The 24,930-nt window shown below is 38.1% G+C and overlaps 1 protein-coding gene and 2 long non-coding RNA genes across 3 annotated transcripts; 2 read left to right on the forward strand and 1 right to left on the reverse strand.

The window, feature by feature from the left end:
- Positions 1 to 372: 372 nt before the first annotated feature.
- Positions 373 to 23,638, reverse strand: LOC309512018 (galectin-3-like; the record flags this gene model as incomplete). The annotated part of the gene is made up of 5 exons (XM_082187428.1): positions 23,594 to 23,638; positions 1,631 to 1,660; positions 986 to 1,068; positions 661 to 817; positions 373 to 519 (listed from the first exon to the last, which is right to left on the reverse strand). Exons 1-5 carry the CDS (start codon positions 23,627 to 23,629, stop codon positions 373 to 375), a joined length of 453 nt encoding a protein of 150 aa, XP_082043554.1. The 5' UTR covers positions 23,630 to 23,638.
- Positions 4,428 to 6,621, forward strand: LOC309512031. Its single transcript, XR_014210857.1, has 3 exons — positions 4,428 to 5,002; positions 5,866 to 5,899; positions 6,149 to 6,621. It is a non-coding gene; the product is annotated as an uncharacterized lncRNA (long non-coding RNA).
- LOC309512027 lies at positions 19,002 to 20,542 on the forward strand. Its single transcript, XR_014210847.1, has 4 exons — positions 19,002 to 19,016; positions 19,100 to 19,884; positions 20,015 to 20,126; positions 20,224 to 20,542. It is a non-coding gene; the product is annotated as an uncharacterized lncRNA (long non-coding RNA).
- Positions 23,639 to 24,930: the final 1,292 nt, after the last annotated feature.

Consider the following 24,930-nt stretch of genomic DNA (forward strand, 5'->3'; position numbering starts at 1 on the left):
GTGGCTTTAAGTCAGTTGTAGTTGTTTCATTTTCTGAGAGTGCAAGCATGATGTTGAACTAACATTACATTGCAACATTGATTCAATGTCATTACCATTGATTTTTTTGATGAAATGTCAAAGTTTTTTCAACATTAATTGCAGGTGCAAAAGTGATGTTGATTCAATGGAGTTAACATTGACACATTAACATTGATTTAACATTGTTTCGATGGTTGCTTGCTATCTGGGTAAGCCTAAATATTTTCAATATGCATCTATTTATGTTGGAAAAAAGAAATATGTAATAATTTTATTTTTTTTCATATAAGTCTATATAGATTGCTGCAGGATTTGGACATGCATTTCTCATAGATCTGTATGAAATCCTCGTCAGGACTGCACAAACCTCAACTCCACATCTCCACTAACTTCTAAAACATCAATCTCCTCCAGATTAGTGAAACGATGGTTGTAAGTTTGAGTTTGCTGACCATTGACAAACACCTTGTATTGATGACGACTGCAGGTAACGGTGACCTAAATACAAGACAATGATGTGAAATTATTCAAATGAAGATTTTTCCTCCAAAATCTGTTGTACAGTCACTGTACTGTGTATTTACACATTGTTCATTTGAGCAAAGCGGGTGTTCAGGGATCATAAAGCCATATACCTACCTGCATTATTTCCCCTCTTTTAAACTGCACAAGGTCAGATCGTTCCTCCTCGGCCCATGTCCCATCCTCATAGCTGTTGCAGACAACCACGTTCTCATCAAAACAAACTCTGTAGTAAAATGCAATTCCAGTTCTGTGACGCAGATGAAGCTCTATTCTATTGGAGAAAGAAAAGGAGAGGAAATTATATATTTGAATAAAATCTCACAGTTCTACTGATCATTTGGAAGAAATGTCATTATGATATTTCAAGAGTATTAGAGAAAATCTCAAACCATTTTGAAACAGACGATGTATTATTTGTAAAAGAATGATATTATCAAACCTGTTCCCTTCAGGACTGATAAATCCTTGGATGATGAACATCTTTCCAGGCTTTACATAGATGATGCTTTTGTACGGGACCACCTGATTGCAATTAAAGATTTAAATATATAATATTAAAATAATATACTGCAATGTGATACTGTAGAGCACATTAACTACTGTATTTAGTGTCTTGCCAAACTTCAAATAATACAATCAATCCACTTAGAAAAGAAAATCATTAAAAATTGTTATAAGATAAAGTATTTTAAAAATGTATTTAAACAATGTATTTAAACACATTTGAACAAATAATTAGTGTGTTTTAATAATTAGTGTGTTTTAAATTTTTATAATAATATTGAACACTATGTAGAGCTCTGTATAAAACTGGCAAAAAGAAACCATTTGACAAAAAGATCTTTCAAATCAATCACCTGAAAGTGTGAGAGATCCGGGTAAAACAATTAACTGAGATAAATACTGATGTGCAAACCACACTGTCATTGTAGCATTTCTGTATATAAATGTTTAAGAGCATTAGAATGTGCTAGAGAAATTCCACATATTTACATACACATAAATTCTTTTATGAATTATGACACTCAGAGTTATTAGAGATTCATGTAGATAATTCGTCTACCAAACATTTCAGATAACTTACAAAAGATTCTGGAGGTGCAGCATAATGGGACTGTAAATGAAAAGAAAGTATAGTTAAAGTATAGCAGTGGTAATACTGCAGAACAATACACTGTAAATATTAACATATTTAGTGTGAAATTACAGTATTAATAATTGCATGATAGTAGGGCTTCTAGCTGCACTCTTGGAAATTTCTTGTAAAATCTAAAATATCATACTGTATTTCTACAGTGCATGAAGGTACCCAGCATGCAGTGCGCCATGAATAGATTATGCTGTGGAGTTTCTTGATTCTTGTCGGTTTTATCTGTGCTTTTTTGGTTCACTTGGTTACTTGTTGACTGTCACCATTGTTGTGTTTTGTATGTCAAGTATTGATGTCTGTACATCATTAGGTGATGAAAGAAAAAAAATCTTGTGTTGCAAGATGATGTCACACCTTCCAAAGATAAATCTCAGCAGTTGCTTCACTATTGTGAAATATCCAGCTACAAACAATTATGAATTTGAAATAAGATATTGGTAAATATTTATGATGAAATAATGCTAATAATAGTATAGTTTTTCTAATTTAAAATCAGCCAATTAGCATATTTTCTATTCTAGCTTGTCATTTTTTTCTGCCAGCTTGTGTTTTTCATTTGTCACTCTTCTGACTGGCGAAATCAGAAATTTGAATATGAATATACAAGGTCCAATATCTCAAGCAAATGGAATACTGATCACCATTATGGTGACTTCAAAACAATTACAGTACCAAACAATATAATTTATTTCAGTGGTTAAAGACAACTTTATAATGTGAATTCACAGTAAAACAAGAGCAGTAAACTGTGATGTCAGCATCATTCTACTGAAAATAAACCTGGTGTAAAGAACAAAACTTGCAGGGAACAATGCACTAGATAGATGAAAATCTTGATTAGAAACAAAAAACAAATTCAAAAGAGAAAAACAAAACAAGATTGGGATGCACAGTTACCATAATAATACCATGGAAGTTAACTCATTTCATTTGGGAAACCGACTGCTTCGAACCATTCAAGTTTCAAAACTGATATTTACAGTTTAGTGAATTTAGTGAATTTATTTCACTTGAGTCCACTAAAAAGGAATATTTTTTGATACAAAATTAAACTGCAAGCACTTATTGCATAGTAGTGAAATAATTAAAAACATGAATTTAACTCAAATGTCACACAGTTCATCGTCGTTAACTATCAGCACACATGCATGCACTTAGCACTTAAAAAAAAAAAACACTTTACCATTTCACCACTATTAAGAGTTTTTTCTATAGATAGCAACGTTCAAAAATGGATCTTGTGGGGGCAATTAGTCTGCATTCACACTCAGACATCAACATCATATAATGATGCATGACCAAATAGCACCATGAAATGTTTTTTTCTCCAATATTTTGAATATGATAACATTTTGAATATTGAATGAATATGAATAATAATGTATTACAATTTATAATAATGAATAACAATTTTTCTGCTTAGAAATTTGTCCCTATCAGTTTTTAAACCTATTCTACACTGTACAAAATTGCCAGGAATTTACAGGATTAAAGAGTATTATTTTACAATATACAATACGTGATGCTGACATCACAGTTTACTGCTCTTGTTATATAAAGTTGTCTTTAACCACTGTAAGAAATGATATTGTTTGGTACTGTAATTGTTTTGAAGTCACCATAATGGTGATCAGTATTCCATTTGCTTGAGATCTTGGACCTTGTATATTCATATTCAAATTTCTGATTCGCCAGTCAGAAGTGTGACAAATGAAAAGCACAAGCTGGCAGAAAAAAAAATGACAAGCTAGAATAGAAAATATGCTAATTGGCTGGTTTTAAGTTAGACAAACTATACTATTATTAGCATTATTCCATCATAAATATTTACCAATATCTTATTTCAAATTCATAATTGTTTGTAGATGGATATTTCACAATAGTGAAGCAACTGCTGAGATTTATCTTTGTAAGGTGTGACATCATCTTGCAACACAAGATTTTTTTTTTCTTTCATCACCTAATGATGTACAGACATCAATACTTGACATACAAAACACAACAATGGTGACACTCAATGGATAAATTCTGAACATTACACAATAAACAAACAACACAAACTGCTAAAAGTGAACCAAAAAAGCACAGATAAAACCGACAAGAATCAAGAAACTCCACAGCATAATCTATTCATGGCGCACTGCATGCTGGGTACCTTCATGCACTGTAGAAATACAGTATGATATTTTAGATTTTACAAGAAATTTCCAAGAGTGCAGCTAGATACAAGAGAAGCCCTACTGTCAAGCAATTACTGTGAAAGTCATGTAATTATTAACCTGGAATATACTGTATTTTCACACTAGTATTTTTTTTAACAGTGTAAACTTTTCCTATAATTTTACAGTAAAATACTGTTAATTGTAACATTTTTGTAAGAAAAAATAACAAATCGTTTTATAATTTACAGTGAAAACGTCTCAGGTTACGACTGTAACCTACACTGTAAAAAAAAACTGTAAATTTACAGGAAACTGTCTGTATTTTTTACAGAATTTTGCCGTTTTGTCATTATACAGTGAATACCTGTTATTTTACAGATATTTGTTGTAATTTAAAGATCCACTATTAAATTTACAGGTAATTGCTTTTATTGTGGTTTTACATTAATTTAACGTTTTTTAAAGGAAATTATCTGTAATTTTATAGGGTTATGTGTAATTTTACATAAAAAATTAAGTAATATTTTACAGATTATTTCTGTGGAATTAGAAAACAAAGAAAAATAAGGTATAACTGCAGAAATCAGCAGTCACTTAACATGTTTTCCTTAAAGATTATTAAGCATGTGGGGGTTAAAGTGAGTTTTAAGATTTGTCCACACATTAGGCAGGCCTATTTAATTATTTATAATCTTTTAATTTTGTCTTGCAAATAGATGTTCATTTTGATCATCATTTGTATTTGCCCGTAAATTTCATTTAGGCCTATATTTTATGTCTTTTATGAATCGTTTTTCCAAATCTGCGTTGCTGCACATTGCGTGGCTTTGTGTGCGTTTGAATGTGTGTGTGTGTGCCCGCGCGCGCGGCCGCGCGCAGATTCAAATTATCCATTACGTTTCGTTGCTTAGTCCCGCCCAGCCCACAACGGTTAGCTACAAATCTGTCTCTGTCGTCGATCTGTGTCAAGGGCAAGCGGGAGATTTGAATTCAGAGCTATAATCGTATTCGACAGAAGCAGCCGTGAGCAGGAGCGCTGCTGAACACATGTAGTCTGGTGTCAGTCAGTCCGGAAATAACGCGCCCTTTTTCAGTGAGCCTGGTTCGTCACAGCAGACCTCATCCCGACCGATCAACGGCTGAGGTAAGAGTCTAATACTACATGTAAATGATATTTTATATTACATTTGTGTTAAGTGGTTAGACTGTTTCCATGCTAACGTTAGCATTCTTAAATTATGTTCAGTCATAACTGGCGTCGAGGGCAAAACACAAATGCAGCATTGGTCTTTTCAATTATCGATCTGTGTTAAGAAAGATCAGTTGAACCCACTCTAACTTACTTGTTAACTTATAGACCTAAAACAATCTTTAGTGGACTTGTTATTCATATTAAAGTCCATAATTGTGTATAAAATCTTCGTTATGATAGTCAGTAACATTAAACCAATCTCTTAAATGGCGGGACATTTTGAAACCATGTCTGTAAGCTGAAAACTTTATTTTTCAAATTTTCTTTTTTTTTTACTTTATTTTATTATAGTAAAATTGTAGTAAACACGTTTTTAGCTGATTTTTTTACCATTGTAATAGCCACAGTTTTACTAAAAATAGGCCTACTGTGTTTCTTTTGTTTATTTCGTAATAGTTAACATGACTAACTTTATTAAGACCGTTAAGAAATCGAAATACTGTCTGTAACTTAACGTACTTGTTGATGATACAGGAAAGCCTAGAACAGGAAGACTAGAATATGAATACAACATGATGAACCCCTAGGTGTATCTAGGTCTAGGTCACAGTAAATCATATTCATTTAATGTTACTTTCTATAAATGTAACTTAGCTAAAATCACATGGCAGCTCAAAATATTACTGCTGGCCTTTCCAGCTCAGCTTCAAGATCATAGTCAGTTGAGTTTTTGCATTGTCCCAATGGAACATATTCTGACATGTGTAAATCTAATACTGAGTTTTAAAATAACTTGTGTGTGTGTGTGATTTCAGGTCACGTGGAAAGCAGATGATCATGGCAAACAAGGTATGGGAAGGATTCATTAAAACATAAAAATCATAATGGTTCTGATTCCATATGTTCATAACAGTCTTCTGATTCCATATGATTGCATTAAAAGTATGCACAAGGTTTGGATTTGCTACAGCAAGATTACGATTGTGTTAGATTCCACCCATCTTTCTTTCTTTTTTTTAACTAGGCTCTGTCATTTAGAAACATGACTTTTCCTATCACTAATATCTTAATGACACATATCTCTACCTTTTAATCCAGCCAGATGATCTGACGGTTGCTGCTCGCATCTCAGCCTACCTGATGGAAAATTCTTGCTGGATGAATGACCTTCACCTTCAAATCAGCCTTGCCAAGACAGAACTGCTTATGGTTCAACTTTCAGCCAAAACATACTTGCTGTGATCCTGCTGATTTGCCTTATCATTAGGAGGATCAGGCCCTTCCTATCGGAGCTACACAACTCTCTTGTTCTATCCAGACTGGGCTATTGTAATGCTCTCCTGGCAGCTCTTCCAGTATCAGTCAAACCTCTGCAACTGATCCAGATGCTGCAGCAAGAGTTGTCTTTAAAGGTAGCCCTATGCCTAAACTCACTGCTTCAGATCTATGTGTCCTCCAGAAGCATGTGTTCTGCAAGTGAACGGCGCCTTGTGGTGCCATCATCCCAAAGAGACACAAAACCACTTTCACTGACATTTACCTGGACTGTTTCCTGGTGGTGGAATGACCGGCGCAACACATTTTCAAGAAACTGCTAAAGATCCATCTTTTTCATAAACACTTCACCCAATAATACTATATCTTTGTAAAAAACAAAACAAAACAAAAAACCTTGCTATGTGTACTGTGCGACTAACTGGGACTTGTCACTAGGGATGGCTCGATACCACAATTTTGGTTTCGGTACGATACCAGAACCTAATACCTCGGTATCGATACTAAATCGATACCACAGGTGACAAATAACCGGCCTCAAAATTTAAGTGAATTGAAACTATTTTATTAAAAAACACTGCTTGAAACTCTGCAGTACCGAATATGCAAACAAAAAGTATCAAAATGTAAAAAATTAAAAATAAATTTTAAAAAAACAGTCAGGGAACATACAGTAGCCTAGGTTAAATTTTGATTTTGGAAAGAAAAGAAAAAAACTGAAATGATACAATTAAAATAGGTTAATATCTATAATAATAAATTAATATAGAATAATAATAGAATAATGAAATGACATGTTAACCATTAGCTGTCAACAGAGAATTATCAACATTTATAGCATTTATTCATCTTGGTTTGAGTACTGTTTGGGTTCATATTAGTTTAATGCATTGCATAAAGTAGGCTAATGTTAACATGCTAAACATGTATTAGTATATTTAAATAATAATTACTGATTGATCTAGATTAATACATGTTATAAAATACTGTTAGGTCAGGTTACCTAATGAATGTTGACAAATGTAGCTTAATTGTAAAGTGTTATTCTAACATTCATATTAGTAATATCCATATTACTACTATTACTCTTTCTCTCTCGGCTGATTCCTAGGGGTCGCCACACTAGCAATTTTACTAGCACTAATACTAAAATGAATATTACTAATCTCTTTATTCATTCAAATTCAATTAATATATGATTGTTTGAATGTGCAAAAATTATGAGACCTAAACTTCATTGGTTCTAGCGTGTCATGCAAGCACATTTGAGCTTTCGTGTTTACCGTATCATATTTAATTGATAAGCTCTTATGTATGTGCGCTGATCAGTGTTGTGAATAGAAGTCTAAATTAAATCAGTTGAATGATGCTCACCTGTCGATCTCTGAACTCTTTGAACAAGTCAGGATGAGCAAGTGACAAGTGCTTAGCCAGACTGTGTTGCCTCCCGTGGCTAATTTAAAGCAGCGTTTGTAGAGTGGTGCATTGAGGTCTGTTGCTTCACCTTTCTCATTACTTTTGTAAGCAAAGTAATGCTATATTTCACTCCTACTGCTCTCTTTATTTATTAATTTCGGGCGTGTAGAATCATAGACAGTATGTGTAGAATGAGCTTCATCTGTTTGATCCATCGTGTTCCTCCGTTGTCACGTTTGCCGGTTTTGCGTGACCCGCGTCAGTTTGGGTAGCGCACTGCCGCCTAGCGGTGAACTTCGAAACAGCAGCGCATCAAATACCGAATTGAGCAAAATTATGATATTGTACCGTTTGAAATATTATATATACCGGTATTTTTGCAGTACCGGTATACCGCGCATCCCTACTTGTCACTGCACTTGTTGCTTTTTATTATCTTTAATTATTATCTTAATTGGTTAGTCACTTTGGATAAAATGTAATTGTAAATGTTAAAATAAGTTATACTGTAAAGGTATACGGTAATTGCTTTTTATTGTGGATATATTTACATGTTCTAAATTATATACTAAGCATCTATTTCCTATCAATCACTTATCTTGATGTTTAGTGTTTGTTCAATTACTAATACTGTAAATATGCAGGTATTCTGTACTCATACATTTAGTTAATTTAAAAGAAATTGACTGTACATTTGCTATTATTAAGAACTTAATTAGAGATGTTGTGAAATTGGATCGGTACAAATAAAAATAAAAACTGTAAATTTACAAACATTTGTATTTGAATTGATGTACTTGTGTGCATTTTTTATACATAATTTCATTGTTATTTTACACAGAAAAACTATATTAAAAGAAAATTACTGTAGATAGACAGCATTATTATATAAAATAATTGTATAAAACCTTAAATTTACAGTATTTAATTGTTTTAAAGGTGTATATGACTTTTTTTAAACGTTAAAAATCCCAATAATTACATAAGATTTTATGTAATATTAAAGATATAATCTGTTATTTAATTATGGAAAATTACTGTATTTTAACGAGATTGTTTTTTGCCGTTATTTTACGGTAATTTTCTGGCGCCCCAGCTGCCGGAATAATACCGTTTTTTCACAGTTTTTTTTTTTACAGTGTATGTTCCCTGAGAACAGGGAACGAGACACTACGTCAGAATGACGCTATGGGGAACGCCTCAGGCGTGACAGGTGTCTGAAATCAAATATCATCTCACAGCAATCATGCTGACCGGCGACAGCCCGTGAATCATTAGCGTGAATGATTAACGTGCAACCTGCAAGTATAAAAGGGGCACTTTGCAAACATGACAACATCCTATCGTCTGAAGGGACTGTTGCAGGCAGGCCCCGAGGCATGGCAGGAAGATGTAGTGTCTCGTTCCCTGTTCTCAGGGAACATAGGTTACAGTCGTAACCTGAGACGTTCCCTTTCGAAAGGGAACTCTACACTACGTCAGAATGACGCTATGGGGAACGATATACCAACGCCACCATGCTAAGGGGAGTGCCTGCCAAAAGGCAGTGACAACTGTCAGAACCGGCAATTCAAATGAACGCTAGTACCACTCACCCCCAGGTCACACTGAGCTGTCAGTGACAGCACTCCCTACGGTCATAGCCCAAGCTAAATGACACCACAGAAAACCTCCATAAACATAGTTTAGTGAAAGGTCTACCTGGGCCTGCTCAAGGGCCAAGGACCACAACTTCAACTTCTTAGAAGGGGTCCCTTCTAGGGAATGTGGCTAGGGAACCTGAGGAACCCCAGCCAGTCACTATTCAGGGGAACGTGCCGCCTGAAACGCCACCAGGCAGGCCTGACCTGGTGTCACTATATAAGACACTACAGTCTGGCCACTTCCTGTCTGTCCGAAGACAGAGCCTCTGGACACTTGCCTTTAGGAAGGCATCCAACCCGAGGGACTGTGAAGCAGGCAGTGAACCACTCGGACCGGATCTCAGAGACGGGATATCCTGGAGAGTATGACTCAGCATAGTGCTTTACAACCCTTGCCAGCGAGGGGAGTTTCTCTACTCAATCCACGGATCAACTCAGTGTTTGTGTTTCAAAACACTGAGGAGGCCTGTGAGGGCCTAAGGGCTGATCTAACTGGGAGGCCTCAAGAGAGGCCTACGACCGACTGACCAGACTCAGGAGACCACATACTCATACTGACCCTCAGTGAGGGGAGGAGCATTAGATCTACCTGGTAGGCAACCAGGCTGTAGCAGGAAAAAGAGGTTCCAGGAGGGAACCCGTAGCAGAGAATAAAAACTTGAGTCGAGCCAGGGCGCAAGCTCACCTTCGCTAGCTGCCTGATAAGGTCTGCTAAACTGAAAGTAAGCGGCCACTAGCTTACAAAAACCCAGCACCACTGTGAAACTACTCTCAGGGAGACCTGGAGAGGCCTTACTACCTGACAACCACAGTATGTGGGAGCTCACTTTCAGAGAGGCCTGGTGAAGCCTACTATCTGATAACCACAGAACGTGGGAGCTCACTTTCAGAGAGGCCTGGGGAGGCCTACTACCTGACAACCACAGTATGTGGGAGCTCACCTTCAGAGAGGCCTGGTGAAGCCTACTATCTGATAACCACAAAACGTGAGAGCTCACTCTCAGGGAGGCCTGAAGAGGCCTACTACCTTAAAGACCATGCTAAGTGGAAACGCACAGTAAGTGGGAGCTAACCCTCCAGGGAGGCCTGGTAAGGCCTACTACATGACAACCACAGTATGTGGGAGCTCGACTTCAGGGAGGCCTAGTGAGGCCTACTACCTGATAACCACAGTGCATGCTAGTTCACTTACAGAGAGGCCTGGAGAGGCCTACTACCTGACAACCACAGTATGTGGGAGCTCACCTTCAGAGAGGCTTGGTGAAGCCTACTATCTGATAACCACAGAACGTGGAAGCTCACTTTCAGAGAGGCCTGGAGAGGCCTACTACCTGACAACCACAGTATGTGGGAGCTCTCCTTCAGAGAGGCCTGGTGAAGCCTACTATCTGATAACCACAGAACGTGGGAGCTCAAGAAAAAACACATTAAGTGGAAACTCAAAGTATGATGGAACTCAACTCCAGGGAAGCCTGGTGATTCCTACTACCAGAGAACCATGACATGAAGGAGCTTACTTTCAGGGAGGCCTGGAGAGGCCTACTACCTGAAAACCACAGCTGACAGTGGGCCAGACTGGCAGTCCAGTTGACTGTCTATGGGGCTTTGCCTTCAGGGAGGCCTTATGAGGCCTACTACCTGATAGTTCAACCTCAGGGCCACTTAGTACAGTATGAGGGATTCAGCCCTCAGGGAGGCCTAGTAAAGCCTACTACCTGATCCCCACAAAAAAATGTGGGAGCCCATCTTCAGGGAGGCCTGAAGAGGCCTACTTCCTGAAACGGTCTAATCAGCTGGATGTGTACTGCTGCTGGGGACTCGCCTAACAGGGAGGCCCGGTCGAGCCTACTAGCTGATAGCGAGTCTTTCTGCTACTTTAATGAACACTGCTGGAACCATACTAATAAAAAACTTTCCTAAAGTTTTGACCTAGTGTATGCTCCACAATGTTGTGACCCACCTCCGAGGAGGCCTGTTAAGACCTACTACTCGGTAGTGAGTCTTCTGCCCGAACTACCAGGGCCAACCAACGAAGGTGAGCTGGCCTAGGAGCCCTATCTTAGGGGCTACCCGGTCAAGGAGGCCTGCTGGGGCCTACTACCTAACTGTGCAGCCTTCAAGGCAGAAAAACTGTTACTACAGCGCTTACAGCATCCTGGTACCTAACCACATCGCCAAAGGCAGTGTACTCAGCACAAAGCAAAACCCTCATAGCAGGGGAGTACAACATACGCCACTCTGCCTAGTGGAGGCCCCATTTCAAGGGCCTACCTACTAAATGCATGGGCGTCAGCTCATGGCAATGCCCTGGCTTCACGGGAGCGGAGTTCAAAACCGGAATGAAATGTAGTTAGAACTGCCTGCTCAACCGGAGCCATCGTGGTGTGAGGTAGATAATACAGAGCTGAGAATGGATTACTCAAAACTACCCCGCGTTTAGTGGGGGAGTAACACCATATGCCCCTGAAATGTTAGACAGGGAGCGGGCCTGCAAGTGGCTCCAAAGGGTAACAGGGATTTGTCCTGTGCCCAGCCTGGGGAAGCGGGGCTTGCTTGCAAGCCAACCAACCTTCACCCCTCGTTCGAGTGGCTCAGCTCAACGGGCTGAGTGGAGCCAGCTCTAGAGGCCTAATCCAAGTAGCTCTGTTCGGCAGGGTCTGGCAAACTATCACATCGCAGAGCGAAAGACAGCCTAACCCTGCCTGAAGGATCATACCTCAACTACCACCCTGCATTACTCTACCACCCTGAATGCAGTGAAAGGGGCGGGCCTTGGCCAACAACTCCCATTTAAGGGAGGAGGCTGAAATCTAGGGGAGGAAGCCTAACACATAATGAATGTGGCAGCTATACTTAGCAGAACGCCTCCAACATCCCAAACCTAGCCTAGGCCAGCTACACAGCCCGGGTTAGGGCCGACCTACAAGTCAAGTCAAGTCAAGTCAAGTCAAGTTTATTTGTATTGCGCTTTTCACAATACAGATTGCATCAAAGCAGCTTCACAGTATTAAATTAAAATAATACAACAAAGTTTGTTTCAAGAGGAATTTATTGATTGATAAAATTAAATTAAATATCCCCAAAATATCCCCAACTGAGCAAGCCAAAGGCAACAGTGGCAAGGAACCGAAAAACTCCATCAAGTGACCTAATGGTGTCCTAAAACTCCATCAGGTGCCTTAATGGAGAAAAAAAAAAAACCTTGGGAGAACCCAGGCTCAGTCGGGGGCCAGTTCTCCTCTGGCATTGGATAGAGGCCGGATTGTAGTTTCAACTGTAGGATTATATGAATGCCTGGCTGAAGAGATGCGACTTTAATCTAGTTTTAAACTGGGAGAGCGAGTCTGAGCAACGAACAGTATCAGGAAGACTATTCCAGAGTTTTGGAGCCAAATGTGAAAATGCTCTCCCTCCTTTGGTGGTTCTGGATATCCTAGGTATGACCAAAAGCCTTGAATTTAGTGATCTTAAAGAGCGCGATGGATTATAGGTCGATAGAAGATCCGTTAAATAGACTGGAGCTAAGCCGTTTAGGGCTTTATAAGTCAGTAGCAATACCTTGTAATTAATACGGAACTTTATAGGTAACCAATGCAGTGATGATAAAATCGGTGTTATATGATCATATTTTCTTGATCTCGTAAGAGCTCTAGCGGTGGCATTTTGGACTAACTGTAGCTTGTTTATTGAGGATGCAGGACAACCAGCTAATAAAGCATTACAGTAATCCAGTCTCGAGGTCATGAATGCATGAACTAACTTTTCTGCATCAGAAACTGATAGCATATTACGTAGCTTAGCAATGTTTCTAAGGTGGAAAAAGACTGTTTTTGTAACATATGAAATATGATTTTCAAAAGACAGGTTGCAATCGAGTATAACACCCAGGTCTTTTACTGTAGAGGATAAAGTAACAGGACATCCTATGATGTTAAAGTTGTATTGTGCGAGGTTTTGTGGGCGGTTTTTTGAACCGATAAGTATTACCTCTGTCTTGTCTGGATTTAATAAAAGAAAAAAAGAAACAAGCATGGATCTACCTGAGAGCTCGGAGGAGCCACAGCCTACTTGATTGAGAGGCTGTAAAACACTCACCTACTGACACCTTACAGAGCTCAGGGGAGCGAAGTACTCAGGATACCAATGTCACAAACCAATAGGTAAGACATAAGATCTATCTGAAGCGCCAGCGTCAGTCTAAACCTAAAGCAAAAAAGTTCTTTTTTTTTTTTTTTTTTTTTTTTAGGAAGACCAACTACTCTACCCCAGGGTGGCTAACAGCCCTGCGGCTAAAAAGAAATGAGCGGTGGCCCACCACGCATAAAAAATGTTATGACAGGAAGGCCATCACATACTCAAAACGGAAGCCAATTTTCCTTGAGCTTCTCGTTAGATCGTTCCAGCCACCAACTGGGGAGGCTTCAGGGCCCTGAAGTCTCCATACTTTACCTTTTTATTCTAAGAATGACCCCTAGGTCTATACAGGGAACAAGGCTTCTGTAGAGAGATACAAATAAGTGTTAGTTATACACACAAATTCTCCAAAAACCAAAAAAGTTCACCTGCGGCGTGCGGAGTGAAGACTTCACCAGAAAGGTCTCAATGAACCTGGGGTCCACCACTTTTACATGCCTAAAAGAGGCACTCACATCAACCAGTTGCTACGGCGGGCCATCAGAACATAGTTCTCATCATAGGCCCAACCCCAGGACTGGTGTAACGCAAACGCCTGGGGAGTAAAGAAGAGGGAGAGGGCCGGTAGAAAAAGCCCTCCAGGGAGGTCATACCCTTACTTCCGCTGAGCGCTGCTCCGCTTGTGCTGAATGACCTCCCTTAAGTCCCTCTTCTTGCGGGAGGCTCGCCTTCTCTGCGTCCTACTCCTCCCTGGAAGGGGGCGCACGAGAGGCAACACTAGACCTCTGGCCCTGTCTATGGTCCTCGGACCAAGACGGACCAGGTCCTCTCGCCTGCCTGGGCCGGGGCCCGGATCTCAGCGGTATACAAGTTTTAAATGCGGCTGAGCGCGCCTTCGCCTCCCTAAACTTTCCAACCACCGCCTCAACGGAGGTGCCGAAAAGTTTAGTGGGCGAAACTGGTGAATCAAGGAGAAGGGCCTTTTCCTTCTCCCCGATATCAGCCAAGTTGAGCCACAGATGCCTCTCCGTGGCCACCATCGCCGCCATCGACCGGCCGATCGCGGCAGCAGTCTGTTTAGTGGCCCGGAGAGACAAATCTGTGGTCCGGCGCAACTCAGCGACCGCCTCAGGGGACAGCCCCGTCCCCTGGTCGAGATCCCGCAGCAGATCAGCTTGGTAGGCTTGGAGCACTGCCATGGTGTGAAGGGCAGCACCAGCCTGACCTGCTGCCATGTACGCTCTGCCATTCAGGCGAGCCGTGACTTTAAGAGGCTTGGATGGCAGAGTCGGAGCTTTTAGTGTCGACGCCCGCCCAGATACGAGATAGTTAGCAAACGTCTCGTCAATGGGTGGCATCGACACATAACCATACTCCCCGATCCCCTCAACATCAGCGAAATTACCCCGCTGATGTCGATGAATACGGGCCGAGTATGGTTTCTCCCATGCCCTCTCGATCTCAGAATGAAGATCCGGAAGGAATGGGAGGCTCCGTTGAGCTGGTGGTCTATGTTCAGGGAGAAATCGATCGTCTAACCGGGCGCGAGCGATCTCTCCCTGAGCGCGCCGCCATGGCAACTGAAGCTTGTCAGTGGCGCGCTCCATAACTTCCACCAACTCAGCGTACATGGGGCAGGATGGCTGACGAGGTTGAGGATCTGATTCATCCTCCTCAGCCATCTCTTGCCCAGCCTGAAGAGCACTCGCTGCAGTATCAGTAGGAGAATCTTCTCCGTCATCCACCTGCAGCTCACTCTCGTCAGCCGATGACTTGTCCGAGAGGTGAACAACCCTCTCGAGACTGTCAGCGAGCTCCATCTGGGAGCCCCATGAAGCGCGTCGCCGCTCTGCCTCGGCACGAGCGGGACCCGATCCGCGAGGACCAGATGCTGAACTCTCTCCCCTCGAGAAGAGAGCCAGACGAGAGCGGAGCGTTCTCATAGGAAAACACTCACAGTTTGCACAGGATGCTCCCTCGAGAGCATCCCGTGCGTGCTCTTCACCCAGACAGTACACGCACATCTCGTGAGTGTCACCCGGCGACAAATATCTTGGGCACGGGTCAACACATTTGACAAATTTCTTAGGACTTGCCTTGGACGTGCGTTTCATTTCCTTGCTGGAGTAGACGTTTTTAATTACAGACAAAAACAGTCCCTGAAGACGAAAAGGATGTTGTCATGTTTGCAAAGTGCCCCTTTTATACTTGCAGGTTGCACGTTAATCATTCACGCTAATGATTCACGGGCTGTCGCCGGTCAGCATGATTGCTGTGAGATGATATTTGATTTCAGACACCTGTCACGCCTGAGGCGTTCCCCATAGCGTCATTCTGACGTAGTGTAGAGTTCCCTTTCGAAAGGGAACTTACATTCCCGTAATTCACTGTGTGACAGCTCACGTTTGATGGGTTTTATTTTCAATAATTATGTTTCTTATGTTTTTTTATGTTTTCAGAAACAGACTGGTCTGTTTCTCAAATGAGGTTCATTCTAAATTGATAACAATAATGCACAACATGAATGAAAAATGACATTCCTAAGACAGCAGTGTTTCTGTTAGCAGATTTTATGCAAGTAGATAAGAAAGGGGTTGAGGAAAGTCAAAAATACAGTACTCTTTAGGAAGGTACATATTCCTGTTTTCCTAGGCCTTTTATCAGCCTCTTGTATCCTTTGTAAAGAGAAAAATTGCCTTTAAGCATGACAGGATGTGTAGTTTTTTTGTTTTGTTTTTAGACAGAGCTGTTTCATCAACAGTGATTGATTCAGCTATGACTGTTTGACACTGAGGACTCCAGAATAATAAAAGTTGTATTGATTTATCAGAAAAAAATCACAATCAGTCTTTATTTAATTTGCGAATAAATTATTTACGGTCTAATAAATCATACTCATGGGAGTGTTAAGACCTTTTGGAATGTACTGTATTCTTTTACATAGAAACACTATGTAGCTGCTCTCATTACAAGAGGTTTAAGAGCGCTAAATGGTTTCACATGCAATAGCGCTGCAAAAGGTTCATGGCTCTTGGTTTATGTTTACAAGGTTTGTAAAAAGTAGTATCGGAGAGGTTTTGACACAAAAGGCAAATCTTTTCCGGTGGCACAAAGTACACCAGCTCTCCAAAGATCAAAGCTAATTGTGCGTCCAAGGAGACACAAAAAAATGGTAACATAGAGTTGTATAGGACCAGGATGGAAAGTTTCATTCGATTGATCGTTTTTTTTTAAACCAACTGGTGGTTTTATTCAAGGCAAAAAACAAAACAAAAAAAAGATTCAGTGTTTTTATTTATTTTATAATGATTTATTTAATATATATTATTTGATTGCACATGTGTGTGTGTGTGTGTGTGTGTGTGTGTGTGTGTGTGTGTGTGTGTGTGTGTAATTGTATATTATGTAGCCAATTTTGTATTATATACACACTTAAAAGTCGAATAGATTATACTTGCAGTAAAATGTTTTGTCAGAGATTTTTTTAAATAAACTTCATGTGGGAGCTTTTAAAGGGATTGTTCACCCAAAAATGTTGTCATTACTTACTCACCCTCAGTTGATGGTGAACCAAAGTCATTTTGAAGGATTAGATCAAGTAGAAATAGACCGTGCATGTTAGCACTCTTTTACAGTTTGTATACAGTATATAATAACTACTTTTTGTAGAAGAAGTAATACATATTGGTATGTATGTGAATACAACATATAATACATGTACACGCGTATACTGTCAATCGATATTGCATTCAGATAGAAATTTGGAATTAAATGGCATTTGACTACCAGGTAAATGTGGGGTTGAAGGGAAAAATACTATGTCAGTTCTCATCGACCTGACCTCCCTCTGTGGTTCTATTTGGAGCTCTGTAGTTCTATTTGGAGCTCTGTGGTTCTATTTGGAGCTCTGTGGTTCTATTTGGAACTCTGTGGTTCTATTTGGAGCTCTGTGGTTCTATTTGGAGCTCTGTGGTTCTATTTGGAGCTCTGTGGTTCTATTTGGAGCTCTGTGGTTCTATTTGGAGCTCTGTGGTTCTATTTGGAGCTCTGTGGTTCTATTTGGAACTCTGTGGTTCTATTTGGAGCTCTGTGGTTCTATTTGGAGCTCTGTGGTTCTATTTGGAGCTCTGTGGTTCTATTTGGAGCTCTGTGGTTTCATATCTTGCTTTTGCAAAAACCCACATATGCATGACTCTGAGCTGAAGCTGATGGATGGATAGATAGATAGATAGATAGATAGATAGATAGATAGATAGATAGATAGATAGATAGATAGATGGATAGATGGATAGATAGATCTTTTTGCATATATCATGCAACCTGTAATGTTATATTGTAAACTACATCTTTATGTCAGTTATATGTACTACAGAAAATGTTGCGTGGCCCATTTAGTAACTGGTTTTAAGGAAAACAAATAAAACTGTAAATTTGGCTTCATCTTCAACACTTTTTTGCTGTAACTTATTTCCAGTTGGACAGGAAATTTGACTTTTTGTGAAATAGTAGGTTGTTGTTGTTGTTGTTATTTTGTGTATTTTGTTTTATTTTGATTTATTTTACATTTACAGTCATGTTCAATGCAGAGGTTTAATTTCCAATGACACTTAAAGGGATAGTCCACTAAAATTATTAACTGGAAATAAATACAAATGAAAACTAAAACTGAAATAAAAATAAATGGCACCTAAAAAAGCAATATTTAAAATAAAATAAAGTTTTTAAAGTTAATCTTGTCAGAATCCACTGTCCATTAAACATATTTTGCTGGACTGTAATACTTCTAAGGAATTTGTATCATTCTGTTGATACTTTCGAAAAGTTTTTTAACCAAGTAAATCCAAATTTAGTCTAACTAAACCTGACTTTATAGAAGCCATATAAACTTCTATAACTTATATAACTTTGGTGTTAAAAAATGAAAGAAAAAAATGTACATACAAACTAAAAATATAAAAATAAAAGCTAATTCTAAATATTAATAAAACTAAAATGAAAACTAAAACAACACTGTTTTCCAAACAGTGAAAGTCAGTGGGGTCCAAAACATTGACTTTTGTTATACTAACAAAAAAATACACCGAGATATTTACTTCACAGAAGAAAGAAAAGTCATACAGGTTTGGAAGGACAAGGTGAGTAAATTATAAAAAGTAACTGCAACTTTAAAAAGGAAGCATACATTTTTGAGTAGACCTTTACAGAAACGTGTAGTCAAATGAACTCCAAAGTGTGTGCATTATGTAGCAAGAACACTAAGAACAAGATGTAACAATGATTCTGAATACACTGCCGACATATTTACTGAAATGATCATTATGACTTGTTTAGCAATATAGATATCTTCATAGATATCTTCAAAACTGACTACAAAGTGTTTAGTATTGTTGTGGTGATGCTATGGTTTGAAACACACTCTGTAACTAATTATTATTCATTTTATCTCTTCAGACTTCCATCTTAGATTTCACGCTGAGAAATACTTACTTGTGAACAAGGTATGTGAGACTTAATGGAGATACTGACATCTGTTATTCTTAGATGGAATTTCTCTCTTCATGTTAATGCATGATTGTAACAGGTATACACAAAGAAAAAGTGCAATGGTGTTCGAGGAGGTGATGTAATGTTCAGTCAATAAAAAGGACACATGCTGCCCAGAATAGGACATGTGAAAAACAAAAGGTATGAAACAAACTATTTGAAAAATCATAGTAAGAAACGAACAGTATTGGGAAAGAAAAATGTTACACAATATGACTTTTTCATATGTCTGTGGTTAAATTGATTGCACATGATAACAAATCGTGATAAAGCATTATGTGTGTGGTATGAACCAAGTGAGTAACTGCTGATATTAACTGTTCAGATCACACTGTGTGCAGATCTGTTAACCACACGAAACACTTTCAGCCCAACCACTTTTCCTCCTTCACCGATAACTAGAGCTCATTATTTCCTGCATTGAGCCCCAGACTCATTTTCCACCATGCATTTGCAGAAAGGGACTTAATTTCATAGGTTACCTTTGTCAGCAATTTAGACTAGATTCACAGAATTGGGGAAGAGTACAACAGGAAGTACTACCTCTGCAGACCACATCATGGTTTTCCTCCGTGCATGTGATGTCACTTGTTCCCCGTTGGCCAGAACCCCTATAGGTTTGTATTGTGGAAAGTACAATCTCACCCCTATATAAAGCGGATAACATCAGTGAGATTATCATCTTCGAGACGATTATCCGCTGATAAAGAAACCAGCACATTAAGATCTGATCATCGATCGACCACAGATTAAACATGAGACCGCACTGCATCTTCATCACCTGTCGTGTGCTCTTCGCCTGCTGCTCACTGGCTCGTCAATGTGGGTCTTTTTCTCATTTTTTTAATGACTATTCGCAGTGTTATGCATGTTTGTGAAGTATAATCTTGATTTATAATTTTTTGCAATATCAATTTAATGTTTTTTCTTTCATCTCTATTTCTTCCTGCAGTCAGCCAAGGTCCCGATAAGTGCTGCTTTTCTTTTTCCCGTATAAAAATCCTAGTAAAGCAGGTTGAGAGTCATCATGTCACACATTATGAGTGTCACAGGGATGGTATCATGTAAGTATTTTTTAGTAATGTCTTAATTGAATTAAAATGAATAAGCTATGGTAAATAATTTGTGAAATCTTTAACCATCTTCTCTTTGAAAATATAGTTTCATCACAAAAGATCAAAGGGAGCTCTGTGCCGACCCGAGGGAGAGATGGGTTCAGAGACTGAAGAATTTGGTGGACAAGAATTTGGACAAAACATTACATGAAAACATGTCAGACTGAGATGTGAACGCTCTTCTCTTTTCAAACTATTGCTTTAACAACAAACTGTTTGTACGTAAAAAAAATGCTCCTTAACAATACTTTTAATCAGTTATGAAGATTGTGATATATATTCAAACATTTAAGCTAAAAATTTGATCTGAATCTGTTTGAATTGTAACAGTACTCTACACAAATAAAGAATATTGAGAAACACTGGATTTTTGTCTTCTTTTTTTTTTTTAAGAAATAAATATTTTACTGATAAAAATATTAAATTAAACTATAGTTTAATAATATCAATAATCATAACTGCAATGTGAATATTGATAGTAGTAATAATGTGTAATAGTCTGTATTGTAATTTTTTACTGTACTGTAAAATATATTAAAATGCACTTGATCTAATCCTTAAAAATTACTTGGATTCAATCATATCGAATAATAGAGCAAAAATGTATTTTGGTATAATTACTCGGGCTTATTTACTTAACTAGTTTTATTGTACAGATCCAATAAATAACTATTGAGAAGAGAGTAATTCATAAAAACAGCACTATAAAAAAGGTGGTACGGATGCGTTATGAATATTTTTGAGTTATTTTTAAATGATGCAGATGTTTTGTTACCTGAATCACGCATAGGCTAATGTTTATAGCACAAAAATATAATTTAAAATTAGACTTCAATTGATCTGTACCACCTTTTTTATGTTGCCATTTTTAATAAAAAAAAAAAAATTATGTATATATATAAAACAAGTGTATTTTACCACTTTCTACAGTATATATTATATTGTCTTTTAAAATGATATATATTATTTATAACATATATTAACAATAATATATACATTATTTTTTGACGTGATGTGAGGGTGGTTTAGTTTCCTTTACCTTCGATTTCACTACTGTTGTAAATAAATTATTTGATACATGCCTTAATTTTAATGTGCTTCTCTCTGCTATGGAAATGTCAATGCCAAAATTTTATTCTTGAATAACATTTTTGTAATATTCTCTTGGCATTTTGTAGCAAATGTTTGACATTTGAATTGTGTTCCATTACCTTTAAATAGATTAAACATGAAACAGCTGAAGCAAATGTATTCACATGTGTTGTAGTTTACTAAAAAATACATCTGTCCAATGCATTGGACACCATGCAATAATTGTGTTGTTGTTATTATTATTATTAATTCTAAGACTTACTGCAAACTTTTTGTTAACCTAAACCACTATATTTTGTGGAAACCTAGCAATGAGGAGCAATTTCTATTAATATTATATTATATTATATTATATTATATTATATTATATTATATTATATTATATTATATTATAATATATTGGTATTTATACCATGGGCTGTTTAAATACTCGATTCTGATTGGCTGGAAGGTGTGCAGTAAAACCCTTTAATGCACAGGTAGTTCCAGTCAGTTTGATTACAGTTACAGTTCGAAATGAATCCGCTACTATAAACATTGGTAACCATAGTAACACAGTTACACTTGCAAGCAGAGTGAGAGACTCATATGAAAACGTTTATTTAGGTAGGCTAAATGGATGATTTTTGCATATCGTTTAATTTGTATGGTGAATATGGCAATTTTGAGAAATGGGCCCAGGCACAAGACGAAAAAGAAGACTTGTTGAGTGACAAAAAGCGGCACAAAGAATTAACAATAAATAAATGACATGATTAGTTCAAATAAAGATTGCCTTGTCACTGTCAGTGTTGCCTGTCATTCATAAATAATTTTAATAAATCCATTAAAGAATCATTAAGTTAGCTATATGCTTAAGCAATGAGGGGACTGTAGCTGCTAGACTTTAAAGAGACGCACACAGGTAACGTTAACTCGCGCACGCATCTCTCTCTCTCTCTCTCTCTCTCTCTCTCTCTCTCTCTCTCTCTCTCTCTCTCTGTTCCTTCTCTTTCAGTTCTCTCAGAGCCATATAGAGAGAGAGTTGCGACAACGGAAGTTCGAAATTCTTAGTTGTCACGTGATTCGCGTAGACCTCAGATAGTTCCAGGAAGTGCTTCGGAATCAACTAGCATGCTTTAAAACACAAGTTTATTTGATTCAGATAATATGATAATATACAATCTTATTCTTTAAACGTCTTATCTTTTAAAACTGCATCACAAACGGTCTGTTCTACCGCGCTGCTGTTACTTCCGGGAACTATTGAAAGGCTCTACGAGCCGCCATTGCTGTAAAAAAAGCGTTCCATTGTAGTCAATGGAGTTGTCGCAACTCTCTCTCTATATGGCTCTGAGTTCTCTGTCTCTCTCTTTTAATAATGAATTTAAATAAATGTGATGATTCATTCAAATAAAAGCAATCCGATGGCTCTACTTTATTTAAAGTGGACGGAGTGCTAGAACTAACGAGCCGTAACTTAAGAAAATAACCGTCATTTTTACACGTCTGTTAAAAAATTACACTGTGAACATCAGTTACAGCTTTAACTTGTTTTTAACTTGGCAAATAACCAAGGTATAAGCGGGATAATCCACAGCTAGCCATGCATTAAAGAATTTTAATGCACTTCGTAGAGGCAACCACCCTCCGCTTCGCGTCGGGCGGTTCTTCGCCTCTACGTCGTGCATTAAAATCCTTTAATGCATGGCTAGCTGTAGATTATCCCTTACTTAAATTATAGACACAAACACACAAGTGGTATGGAATGATATTCCACAATTTGAAAACGCAATTGCAAATACAATTTGCAATTTCTTTTGAATAATGTCCGGAATATCATTCCATACAAGTGTGTGTTGTGTGTGGACAATGGACATGCATGTGTGTGTGAGAGAGTGTGTGATAGTTACTACTTCATGTAAACTAAATAAGATAAAGCAAGAAATCTGGATTAAACAAGCATAAGTTCCCATTTAAAGCTAAGTTTCCCGTTGACTCTTTTGATCCGCTGATCATCATTTCATGAGCATGTTGGCAGCATTCGTGTGGTTGGCTCTTACCACTGTGTGAAACTGTGGCTGTTTGACTTTTTTCCCGTCTTATATACGGGCTTTTGACATTGTTGGTACAGAATGGGACAGTCTGTGTGAAAAGGTTTCATACCAGACATCTCATAAAATGAGTGCTTCACACTTTCGTACAGTCATTTTATTCTATGATTATTAATGAAAATGATAACAATCCCAGTGTTTATACCCATTTGTTTAAGTATAAAGTGTTTGCAAAAAATAAATTCAGAAAGCAACTAAGCAAGCATCATTTTAAAGTTGTAGGTCACTTACCTGGTTGAACAATGGCAGTTGTTGAAGAAGTTCCATTTTGGTATATTTTGCTCTCCTACAGTCTTAAAGTTTATCTTCAGTCTTAAATTCAAGACTGACTACCACTTGATGACTGAAGGTCCACCTACAGGTTGTAGTCTCTCTATTAATACTACGATCAAAGTTAATGTTTAATGTCTAATGTGTATTTGTTTAATGTGAATGTATTATGTGGCCCAAGTACACCATTTCTGTTTTTTTTTTTTTTGCATATATTGATTGAAGAATGACCCACTAGCCCAAAAACAGAACTTAGTCTATATGTGTATGTGTAAAACTATATGTTTTCTTCAAGATGATTTCTCTATAATTGTTCCATTTAGATCAAATTGACTTTTGCTGTTTGATTGACTTCAGTTATAACTAATTGTTCCCCATAGTCCTGTTACATATAAGAAGACCAGAATTCTGGGAAAGAAAAATGTCTATGTTGAACCAAGATATTTAATAATTAATTCAAGTTCAAACTTTCTGTAAAACTGTAGACGCACCTCATGACCAACTCACAGAAACAATGTTGCTACAGAATCCAGTTCATCATGTGATATTATTATCAAAGTGTTGTTAAAGACTCAATATGTAAACTCCCTTATGGAATGAAAATATATTTCCATACATTTGTGATCAATATATTATATGGTGTAAACATACTGAATAATATATGAAATATTAAATTGCGATAATATACTGTTTTAATATATTACAATACACTCACCTAAAGGATTATTAGGAACACCATACTAATACTGTGTTTGACCCCCTTTCGCCTTCAGAACTGCCTTAATTCTACGTGGCATTGATTCAACAAGGTGCTGAAAGCATTCTTTAGAAATGTTGGCCCATATTGATAGGATAGCATCTTGCAGTTGATGGAGATTTGTGGGATGCACATCCAGGGCACGAAGCTCCCGTTCCACCACATCCCAAAGATGCTCTATTGGGTTGAGATCTGGTGACTGTGGGGGCCATTTTAGTACAGTGAACTCATTGTCATGTTCAAGAAACCAATTTGAAATGATTCGAGCTTTGTGACATGGTGCATTATCCTGCTGGAAGTAGCCATCAGAGGATGGGTACATGGTGGTCATAAAGGGATGGACATGGTCAGAAACAATGCTCAGGTAGGCCGTGGCATTTAAACGATGCCCAATTGGCACTAAGGGGCCTAAAGTGTGCCAAGAAAACATCCCCCACACCATTACACCACCACCACCAGCCTGCACAGTGGTAACAAGGCATGATGGATCCATGTTCTCATTCTGTTTACGCCAAATTCTGCCACAGGCTGTCGTGAGAGC

This window comes from Leuciscus leuciscus (assembly GCF_965113295.1).
Source record: "Leuciscus leuciscus genome assembly, chromosome: 13".
NCBI lineage: Eukaryota > Metazoa > Chordata > Actinopteri > Cypriniformes > Leuciscidae > Leuciscus > Leuciscus leuciscus.